The sequence below is a fragment of the Ceratotherium simum genome, chromosome 24 (assembly GCF_057802395.1).
Source record: "Ceratotherium simum simum isolate JZ-2026a chromosome 24, ASM5780239v1, whole genome shotgun sequence".
Taxonomy (NCBI): Eukaryota; Metazoa; Chordata; class Mammalia; order Perissodactyla; family Rhinocerotidae; genus Ceratotherium; species Ceratotherium simum.
The window spans coordinates 32,200,455-32,212,247 of NC_141923.1; the positions used below are offsets into that span (position 1 = coordinate 32,200,455).

General features: G+C 44.4%; 1 protein-coding gene across 11 annotated transcripts in view; it reads right to left on the reverse strand.

Annotated features, from left to right (window-relative positions):
* PCNX1 (pecanex 1) overlaps positions 1–8,117 on the reverse strand; it is a 185,568-nt gene extending 177,451 nt beyond the window's left edge. For 7 of the 11 annotated variants that reach the window (XM_014784353.2, XM_087448302.1, XM_087448303.1 and 4 more), the window contains exon 1: positions 7,617–8,116. In XM_014784353.2, coding sequence (XP_014639839.1) covers positions 7,617–7,769 — 153 coding nt within the window. In that variant the 5' untranslated portion in view covers positions 7,770–8,116. Of the gene's footprint in view, positions 1–7,616 lie in introns of all 11 variants that reach the window. The other 4 variants (XM_014784357.2, XM_014784356.2, XM_087448301.1 and 1 more) reach the window with 2 other exon arrangements.
* Positions 8,118–11,793: the final 3,676 nt, after the last annotated feature.

Genomic DNA, 11,793 nt, shown 5'->3' on the forward strand with positions numbered 1-11,793 from the left:
CTCTTACTACCTGTGTGCTCTGGACCACAAACTTATGCTGCCTTCTCAGAAACCATGCATTATCATCTATCAATTTCTCATTCTCCCATTCATATTCTCTCTAAGTATAAAGATTCACTCAATGTTTGTAAAATGAATGATTATTTATCAAACAAAAAGATGCATATCCTTTAATCCAACAAGTCTACTTCTAGGAATTTATACAAAAGACTAGTGCTACAAAGATTTAACTACGAGAATATTCACCCCTAGCATTTTCTAAATAGCTAAAAACTACAACCTATATAACCAATAACAGGAAAGTGAACTGTAACACATTTGTACTGTGGTCTACTACAGAGCTATTAAAATTCTTACTTTTTTTCCCCCACATGGAAACATTCACAATTTATAGTCAGTGGAAAATAAGAGGCTTTAAAACAATACAAATTTTATAAGCCTATTTTTTGTAAGGAAGAAGCATAATCCATATTTATAAGCTCCAAATACGTTTTGGTTACTAAAATGTTCAACACACTAGGTCAAAGGGATTACAGTTGGTTTTTATTTTCTTCTTTTTACTTAGCTATAATTTCTGATTTAGCATATATATAAAACTGAAGAAAATGAGTCTACTGCATTGACAAAACAGAGAAAAATCTAAATACTGAGCAAATAAAAGTACAGTATTAAAAACTACAAAAATTGAAACAAGAGGATGAAATATGCAATTATCATTCATTTATTTTAGGTTAAAACAATCTATTTGGGAAGAGAAAGTGTTTTTGATATTCAATGAAGTTTTCCAATTTCTCTGAGTCCCGATAAAACCTATCCTCAAGTTGGGGTCACACCTTTTACATAAAGCCAAAAACTGGAACAAGGTCCTCATCTCCAGGAGAATGGACAGAGGTGAATCAACTGTAGTATAGTCAGACAAAGAGATACTGCTCTGCAACAAAAAGCAACAAGCTACTGATATACACAATATGGATGAATCTCAAAAACATGCTGAGTGAAAAAGACTTACAGAATGTATATGCTACATGACTCCACTTAAATGAAGTTCTAGAACATGATAAACTACTCTATGATGGAAAGAAATCATATTGACTGATGATGATCGACTGGGAAGACTGACTAGGAAGGGCAAGCGGGAACTTTCTGGGGTGATGTTAATGTTCTACAACATGAAAGGTTTGCACTACACAGGTGTATGCATTTATCAAAATTCAAAAGTCATCCAACTACACATCCACTTAGATTTGTGATGTGTGCCTTTTAGAACTCTAGCTAATAGTACGCATGCTGAAGTGTTTAGGGGTGATCTGTACCGATGTCAGCAACTTACTTCACATGCATCCCCCTTAAAAAAAAGGTCTTGATAGACAGAGGGATACATAGACTGAGACACATAATTTAAAAAATTGCAGACTCCAGGTGGTAGGTACAATTCTTTCAACTTTTCTATATGTCTGAAAATTCTCATAAAAAACTGTTGGAAAAATTTATCTTTCAGCAAAGTCAGCTAAAGGAAGCAAACTACCTCATTAAATCTATGTATTCAAAGTCTGGAAAAGAAACAGAAACTTTCCTAGTCTTTCAACTACCAAGTAATGTTACAACCTGGAGTAATTTCTCAAATGGCAGAAAATATTCCACCTTTAATAAAAGACACAAACATTTTAGCAATCATTTGCATTTTTGTAAATTTACAAGCTTTTCTACAAGTTGACAAATATGGCTGCTTTCTTAGAAACTTCATTTGCAAAACATCTTTGGACAACGTATCCCTAATTTAGTATAGGCGACATAACAGAGAGATAAGAGCTATATCTGTGCCATAGCCAATTATGGAAACAATTACATTCACCTCAATATTAAATATTGAAAATACTGGTAAGAAAAGGCACAGGATATAGGTCAAAACAGACCATCCACTATTCACTAAACTTTCCTAAAGGACACAGAAAATACTCTAATACTAAATAACCATGTTTAATTGCTAATTTATAATACAATAACTTTCCTAATTAAAACTTTTTAGGAATTATGAAATATGAAAATTTCAGTTTTAGTCATCATAACAAAATCTTGTTTACATTGATCTTTAAAACATTTTTAAATCTTTGGGAAAGAAAATGACTTGAGGGCCTCAGAGAAATCCTCACTAATAAAGGATTTTTCATTGTGTAGATGATAAAGATCAGCTACAGAAAATAATAAGATAACTATGAAGAAAAAGTTGATATCTTCATAAATTTTATATGAATGACTTAGTTTCTGAATATAATCTCTCCACAGAATTATATAGTATATATTACTGTATATATCATGTGTATATATGTATATGTATGTATAACTGCACAAAGTTGTATAATCAAAAAACTATGCTGCATTTTAAATGATTTAATGCTTTTTCAAGACGCATTCTGTTTTTGATTTGTCATGCACACTGATATTGAACTAACCCCCAAATAAGATGTGACTCCACCTATAACACAGCCCATCACAGTACTTCCCCCACCCCTAACTATTCTATATCAGTTAAGCTGATAAGTCTCAAGAAGGTTCACATATATTATAAAAAACTCATTCAACAAATATTTATTCAGGCCTAATATAAGCCAAGCACAAGAGTAGACACTGGATATACAATGCCAAGTAAATCAGACATGACCCCTGCCCCCATGGAACTTACAAGGTATTGAGCGGGGACGGAATGTTAGAGAGAGCAAACAAGTAAATAAACCAAGATATAAATATATGTTTGTGATAAGAACCATGAAAGAAAGCTACAGGATGGAATGACAGAAAAAGAGAGAGAACCTGTTTATGGTTATCGGGTTAGGCCTCCCTGAGGAGATGATATTAAGCCCAGCCCTAAGACCAAGTAGCAGCCAGCCCTGCAAAGAGCAGGAGGGAAGAGCAGCCCCTCAGAAGACAGAGCCTGGGGGCCGGCCTGGTGGCACAAGCGGTTAAGTGCGCGCGCCCCGCTGCGGCGGCCTGGGGTTCGCCGGTTCGGATCCCAGGCATACACTGACGCACTGCTTGGCAAGCCATGCTGTGGCGGTGTCCCATACAAAGTGGAGGAAGATGGGCACGGATGTTAGCCCAGGGCCAGTCTTCCTCAGCAAAAAAAGAGGAGGACTGGCAGATGTTAGCACGGGGCTGATCCTCCTCACAAAAAAAAAAAAAAAAAAAGACAGAGCCCTTGCAAAGACCCCAGGAGAACAAGCTCAGCAGGGTGAGGTCCCAGAGAGGAGGCCATGTGACTACAACACCAACTGCAGACAGGGCGGAGTGGCCTGCAGTGAGGCCTGGGTTAGGATGCTGGATTTTATTCTAAGTATAAAAGAAAATCACTGAGGAATAAGAGAAAGGGAGAATGACACGAACAGATTGATGTCTTTTACTTTGAGGAGAACAAGCTATAAAAGGGCTAGAACAGAAGCTAAGGTAGCAGTGCAGACAAAAAATGGTATGAACTTGGAAGCGAAAAGGAAGGTTTGAGGTATTCTGACAGAAGAATTGATAAGACTTGCTCTTAAGGTGAGGTATGAGCAACTAAATACGTGACTAAGATGACAAGGCCAGAGGAAGAAAACAAGTTTGGTGGTGCTGGTGGTGGTAATGGGGTGGGGAGGTTTAGTGGGGAATCAACAACAGTTTTAGACATGATACCTTTGAGATGCCTGTGAGACAGCCAAGAGGATAGGAGGAGAGGGCAGCTGGATGTAACTCAGGGGCTGGGAATCGGGACATACTGATCAAGTTCTTTAAACTGACCAAGATGTTTATAAAATACAACGTAACGGGCCACATCTCAGATCTGCATCAGAGTGACCATGCACATGTACACATTTTTAACATGTTCCAAGGATTCTGATGTCAACTGGAGTCTGAACCACTTCTGTAAACAGATTTTAATGTTACAGCTCTTCACTAGGGACATAACTCTTTATGGAAGAAAACAATACGTTGAGCAGTATGTTAAGATAGTGGTTTGACTTAATAAATCCAGAGCTATGTCATCTCCTCCAGTCATACATTACTGAGGAAACGCTGTTCTAATTAGCCATCCTTTCAAACGACATTTACTAAAGGCCACTCCAAAGGTGAACAATTTCTTTTATAAATATTTTCTTACAAAATACACATGAAATATCTCATAAACGAGTAAATCAAGGTTCAGAAAGGTGGAAAGTCTTGCCCAAAGGGCACACAATCAGTAACAAAGCCAAGACTCAAAAATCAAGATAACACCAATTCCAATCTGCTTTCCACCACATGAAAATGCCACAGAGCTCACGCCCACAAAGCTCACCATCTGTGACATGTCACGTACAAAAATAATTACAAGATAAAATGGGGTGAGTGCCTGAAACAGAAAAGGCAATGAAAGTAAAAGGAAATATTACTCCTTGATTTTCACTACTTAAAAGTTTTATAAACGCAGAGACTATAAATTCCACTCCTCAAAGTATCCACAAAAGCTACTAATAGAAAAAGTATCTGAATCCTACGCAAGGAGTCTTAAGACTCTTCCTAACTTAACGTACTGCCTCTTCACAGACTTTGGGTCTTTAAACAAAAACAAGGCTGCCTGTACAATGGCTTCAAAAGCCCTGTGTAAATCCTAGCTCTTTATCTGCCTAAGGTCATAAAACAAGTCACTAAGAGCTAAACCTCAGGTGTCCCCATCAGCAAAAGGAGGACACAGGGTTTGGGATAAAGAACCTATACACATACTTAATAAATAGTCATTATTATTTATAATTATTACTGGAAGACTATACATATAATATTAACTGAGATTTTATTTTAACATGGAATGTTGGATTTTGCTTCAAGTGTATCCTTCAAACTACCTACCTCAGTACTGTACTACTACTATGTTTCCTAAAATGTTTACAAATCCTCTTTGCTGACTGCCCCTAGACAAGGATCAACCCCCTGACTATCAGCTCAGGGTCACTCTGCATTTCCCTTTTCACAACAGTTCCAATGCTTGCAATTGTTCTTTATCCTAGAGCTAGACTTCAAGTTCCTTGAAGGCAGAAGCTGTGTCTTGTTCATTTCTGATCATTCATTTAGTATCTGAGTACTTACTCTATGTTTGGCACTGATCTAAGTCCTGACAATGCAGCAGTGAACAAAATAGTCTCTGCTCTCTTAGAGCTTATATTATAACAAGAGAGACATTAAGTTAATAAATATATATCAATTAGTGATAAATGCTATTAAATATAAAGGAGGGTAGGAGGGCTAAGAAGTATTGTAGGAGCTAGGAAGTGGCTATTTTACATAGGTTATCAGGGAAAGCCTCACATATAACTAAATCTGAAATAGGTGGAACAAGTCACACAGATATCTGGAGGGGAGGAGTCATCTAGACAGAAGGGGAAGACCAAGTGCAAAAGCCCTGCAGCAGGAACACAGTTATTGTGCAGAAAAAATCTAAGGCGGCAAATGTGTGGGAGGGGGAGGGGGGTAGAGACACAAGGGATGGCAGGCTCTGAGAGCAGAAGAGTGCCATGATCAGACAAGTTTTTAAAGAATCACTCAGACTTCTGTACGGAGAATAGAGAATAAAGAATGGAAGCTATGAATCTCATTAGAACGCTGCAATAATCCAGGGCAGATATATTGGTGGCTTTACCAAGGGAATGATGATGACAATTAGCTGAATTCTAGTTAGATTTTGAAGACAGAACCACAAGCCTTGGGGCCGGTCCAGTGGTGTAGTTAAGTTCGAGCACTCCGCTTCGGCGGCCCGGGGTTCACCAGTTCGGATCCCTGTGGAGGACCTACGCACTGCTCATCAAGCCATGCTGAGGCGGCATCTGATGTACCAAATAGAGGAAGCCTGGCACAGATGTTTGCTCAGGGCCAATCTTCCTCACAAAAACAAAGGACCACAAGATTTGTTGATGAACTGGATGTGAAGAGAGAGAGAGAGAAGAATCAAGGAGAGCTTTTAAAAGGTTTAGGAAGAGCAGTGTTGCCATTAACTGAGGCAAGAAAGTCAGAGAAGCAATTTTACTTTCCCAGAACCCAGCAAATTGCCCAGTGCACAGTAGACACTCAAATATTTATTTGTGAATTAAATTCAACTGAATAAACTCCCAAAATGAAGCAGTAAATTCAATGTATTGCTTTCCATTTGCTCTAATTTCCTTTAGTACTGTTTGTTAATTATACCAAGGGACTTAGCCACTAACACAGTTCACGTGCTAACATAAAAACCTTACACGGGGACACAGCAACTAATCCTCACATCCCAAGAACCAGTTTCACTTTTATAGTACAATCCTCCTGGATATAAGAGAAATTTGCTATGAAAGCTCTGTGACAGCCTGAGGATTCTTACACCCAAAGTAATTAACCTGTTCATTAATGATGTCATGTTCCTGGAAGGTAGAAAAGTGCAAACAGAACTCTCTAGGCCAGAATTAATTGAAAATTATAACACTTCAAGATAAATTTCCAGAATGGGACAAGAATGAACAAGTCCCCTAAAAAAGTACATTTTTAAAAAATGGCTTTTTTACCGCATCTCTCTTCCACATTAGTGACCACAATGCCCCACCCTAACCTAATACGTTTAAAAAAAAAAATGCGCTTACAACTTGCAGTGAAAATATAGCTTAAAAACCTAAATCATTCGGAGAGCTGATCGTACTGAATTCAGCAACAGGCAGTACCTTCCTTTTCCCTATCAGTAAAAGGCCTTGAACCAAGGCCTTTTACAGATAAAACAAATCTGCTGAAATGCCAGCCAGACTCCCCGTACCTCCCCCGCTCCCTCCCCACAAAGCTGGCCTGGCAACAGTACAGCCACGGACCACGGAGAACAGAAAAGAACGAGTGGCGAGGAAAAACAATGGTTCTAGAGGCAGGAAGGTTAAGAGCCAGGATTTCAACCACCACCTATTCCAGCGAGGAAGCGCCCGGACGACCCACAAATACATTCCCAACAGAGCGGCACGCATTCTTCCCCCGCTCCGAAGGCTCCGCACGCGGATCAGAGGCGAGGAGGAGGGTGGGGACTCCCCGGAGAGGAGGAGGGGGAACCGCCTAACCGCCTGGGGTGAAGGGAGTGCCCAGGGGGTGCCCGGCGCCCGAGGAACGGAGCGCAAATAAGCACGCGTGCCAAGGATGCAGGCGGCGTCCCCTTAGGAGCAGCACGCTGGGCGCCTTCCCCCAAACGCTAAGGGCAGGGAACCACTGGGCTCTACCCGGGCGGAAAGGCTGGAAAGGGTACAGGCTCGCGACCCCCCAAGAATGGGCCTAGGGAGAGACCATGTGCCAGGAAACCGGTTGGGCGCACGGGGGCGGGCGGGGGGGGGGGCGCAGCTGATCCGTTTCGCTTGTCATCACAGAACTAGGGGAAGCCCTAGAGCCAGAGGAGAGTGGGGAGTCAGGGTAGGGGAGAGGAGCACGACAGCGAGCGAGGCTTCGGGCCCCGAGGCGGCGGGGACGCGGGATGGTGGGGCGCGCGCCCCGGGAAGAGGAAGAGGGCGCGACCCCGGCCCGGAGCCAGGGAGGCGCGCGCCCGGCGGCCTCGGGAAACCCGGCGCGTCCCCGCCCGCGGGCAGGGGCAGGAGCCACCCTCTCCCCGCCCCCACACTCACCATGTAGAGGGTGAAGGGCAGGCCGAGCAGAAAGAGCCACAGGTAGAGGTGCAGCGCGTTCACGAAGGTGGCCTGGTGCGGGTCGTAGTACCAGCCCCCGCTGAGCGCGGCCCACACCCCCTGCCGGAGGATCTGCAGCGTCTGCGACCCCATCCCCACCCGGCGCCGCCGCCGCCGCCGCCGCCGCCGTCCCCGCCCCGGCCCCAGCTCGGCCTCGGTCGCCAGAGCCCGCCGCTGCCCCGTCTATCCCCCTCCGGAGCTCCGGGAGAGCGGGCCGGCGCTCCGGCGGTCGCTAGGGCTGCTGCTGGAGGAGGAGGCGGCGGCGAACGAGGAGGAGGAGACCGGGGAGGAGGCGGCGAGCGGCGGGGCGGAGGAGAGCGGAGGAGAGGAGGAGACCGGCCTCCACAGCGCCGCCGCCATCTTGTCTCCTAACACCCGGGGCCGGAGCCAGGCCCCCGCCGCCCGCGGCCTGCCAGCGCCGCCGCCGCCGCCGCGACCCCCGCCGGCCGCCAGCCTGGGCCAGGCGGAGAAAGAGGCCCGGCGCCCGGGAGGAACGGGGAGCAAGCCGCGCCCCCTCCGGCTCCTCCTCTCCGCTGCCCCCGCCCCCTGGGCCGGCTCCCCGCGGGTGCGCACAGCGCCTCGGCCGCCGCGGGCGCCTCCTGCCGGCGCCTGGGAGAAGCGGGCCCGGCCCGGGGCGGCGGTCGGGGCTGCCGAGGTTCCGGGACCGGCCGGAGGGGCTCCAGGAGAGGCCGTTCCTCTCCCGGCCCACCGACCAGGGAAGTCCACTGACCAGTCCTTAAGCCAGGTCTTCCTCTCTCCGAAACCTTGTCAGCATCCTGGCTGACGTTTTATGGTATTTATTAAAGACCTAGGAACAATGAGGCCAATATCCGAGATACTCATTGAAGGCTCGGAAGAGTTAGGTACAGCTGACCACACTGTTGAACAGTCACAAACGCACCCAATTTGAACAAGAACGGTGTTGAGCCTTGGAGCAGGCTGGAGGCCCTTGGGTGAGAAAAACAGCCACATCCGGGATTGGGAGGATTTACTACTTCCAAAGACAGATAAATTAATAGAAGTTGCAAAAGGTGTAAAAGTGTGGGGTGGACAGGTTTATTATTGTACACGGTGATTTTATTTTTTGACGTGCTGTAACTTGTAGCCATTTTTATTAATGGGGCAATCTAAACAGGGTTGAAAGATTCACTGTGACTCCGCCCCAAGTCACGATAGGATCTTGTACTTCTCTTTTTATAGCTGCAAAAGCTGGGAATCATTCTTGGCTCTGTGTAATGTTTATGAGGTATGTCTGATCTCATTGAAAGAAATTTTTAAAAAAAGAGTTTGAAGTTTGTTTATGATAGCAATAAAAGTACTCTATTCCTGGATTAAAGTTGCTGTAATTAATGAGAAAAGAGAGCCAAAGGAAACTGGTGACATTTTAAAGAAGAGTATTGAAAAACCATTACAGTGCCACACCACTTTACCGTTCAGCATTTTCACGCCCATTTCGTTTGGCCTTCACAACACTTATGTGAGGGCCATATAGAGGATCTCGTTATTTCATGAATGAGAAGACCAAAGCTCAAAGAAACTATCCACATTCTCATAAGTAATAAATAGTTGAGAAGACCTCTGAAACCAGCAGTCAACCTACTGCAGAGACTGAACTTTGGAAGCCTGTTTCTCAGCACTCTCTACCTTATCCATTCAGATAAGCGTTTGCACTGACCAATAACTGCTCAGCAGCTTCTGGTTACCTGTGGCCAGTTTGAATGTATGACCAGTTGTTCTCAAAGTGTGGTCCCAGGGCCAGCTGTGTCAACATCACCTGAGAACGTGTTAGAAATGCAAATTCTCAGGCACCGCTCCAGAGACACTCCGGGCACAGGACCCAGCAATCTGTTTTAACAAGCCCTCTGGAAGACTCTAATGTACCTTAAAAGTTGCAACTACCACTGTAGAACGGCATCCCCAGCCTTGATTTGTTTCCTCATAACCACAAAGCCATTGAATTCCAATAAGATACCTTGAAACTGAGAGATATGAAGAAATACTGGCCAAAATATACTTTTAAATGTATTAGTATGTCTAAAAGCTAAATTAAGATTGAATAATGCAATTTTACAATGAACATAGTGGCCATGAGGCTTGGTCATAGACTAAAGAAATTGTCAAGTGTTCATATGTTTCTTCTGAAGGAGACAGGAAAGTTCTCAGAGCAGATTTTGGAAGTGATCCCAAGCTTTCCAACACAAAGACAGATATAAACAAGGATAAAATTCCCCAAACCACATCGGTTTCCACACCAGCAAATATCTGCTGTAGTTTAATGTAAAAGGATTAACTGTAATAGGGATGAGGTGGACTGGAAAAAGTGGAGACTAGAACTAGATACATCCTTGGAATTAGAGGCAGACCCAGCTGGCGTGATGAGTTGGCAGCCAGAAGACAGTATCTGGAGGGTATGGAACGGAGAGCAACCAGGAAGGCAGCCAGCATCAGTCTGGTTCAGCATGGAGAATGCGAGTGTTGTAAGTCAATGGGCAGCTGGAACACAGCCTTGGGAAATCCAGGAGCAGACAAAAATTGGGAAATCACAGCAAACATTAAGAAAATATGTTGCTTATAGCAAGGCCCCAGCCTCAGTGCTGTCTTCCAGGTCTGGATTCCTCTCCCCCTAGGGAATCGATGAAAACAAATGGAATTCAGGTCCTTGAGGCGAGGTACTGGGCAAGTTTTGGGGGCAAGGACTTGGGCTCAGGGCAACAAGATCCAAAGTCCAGTCTTGGCGGACAGAATGAGACTTGGAAACAATGCAGAAGTTTGATACCTAGAACTGAGACAGAATTTCACGCTAATCATGGTTGCCTTATGTTGAGTTCCCAGGGTGTTAGTATAGAACTCCAGTTCCCCTCCATTATGGCTGGGATTGACCCAGGAGCCTAGGGATGGGAGTCACATGGCACCAGCCACTGAGTATAAAGGGGTCAGCAGGATGGGCAGGCCCAGAGGGTAGAAAAGGCAGTTATAGCCTACGTCATTCAGCTCTGAACTGGTAAAAGCATTTTAGAAAAATGCTAATTAATTGGCTTAGGGAGCTAAGAAAGAATTCAATGAAATGGATGACCTTTCAAAAGACTGACTCAGACCTTGGAGTGGGGCTGGGAGGGGAGAGAATCCTACAGTGCTTTTTATCTGTAGCTTTCAAAATGTTTATGAATGCTGCCGTAACAAGCTTCCTATTTTATAAACAGGAAGCCAAGGCACAGAGAGTTAAATAGTTTGCCCAAAGTAACATATTCTATCATACTCATAAAATATGAAAGGAGAACAAAACCTAAGGAATCTAATTTGCTAAGTGTTAACCCTCTTAGCCGTGCATAAAAGCCATTAATTATGTTACACTTAGCATGTCAAAGTTAGCAGCCATGACGTACTACCAAACCACCACCTGACATTTGCTCATCTTTCAGCTAATTCTATTAAAATAATACTTCCTGACTAGCTTATAGGCCCCTTGAGGACTAGGAATGCTCTGACAGCAGATGCTCACTCCTGCCTGAAAGGGACAAAGCTGAGTGCACAAAACCTTCTAACAACCCCCACCCAAGCCCACCTTGGAGCAGAGACGTACAAATTGCAGCTCTGGTCAGTTTATGTGGCAGCCATTATTTGCTTTAGACATTATAGCCCACATGTCCTGGCAACACCCCAAATGCAGCAAGTATCCATGTCTTCCCCCGCCCACCACCATCTCAGACCAGCCCTTCTTATTTACATCTCTCAGTGAAACCAACATTTTCCAACTCGCTCAGACTGGAAACCTCATATTCCCTCCCCCATGGTCTAGTTTCCTGCCGTCTTTCCGCTGCTCAGTCCTTCTTTTACGTTGCCAGATCAACCATCCTGGTGGATGCCCTCATCAACTCATACCAAATAGCCTCCTGTTGCCTCCAATCTCTCTTCAAAACCATTCTACATTCCACCAACAAATTAATCTCCCTAATCCACTTTTCCCATGCCCCTCCTTTTCTCGGAAGCTTTCTGTTCTCTTCTGTCGGCTACAGTACTAAAGGCATACTCCTTAGCCAGGCATTCAAGGTCCCCCAAACCTGAATCACTATTTTCTCTAACTTGCTCCCACTACTCCCCACCATGAACCCTTTTTACT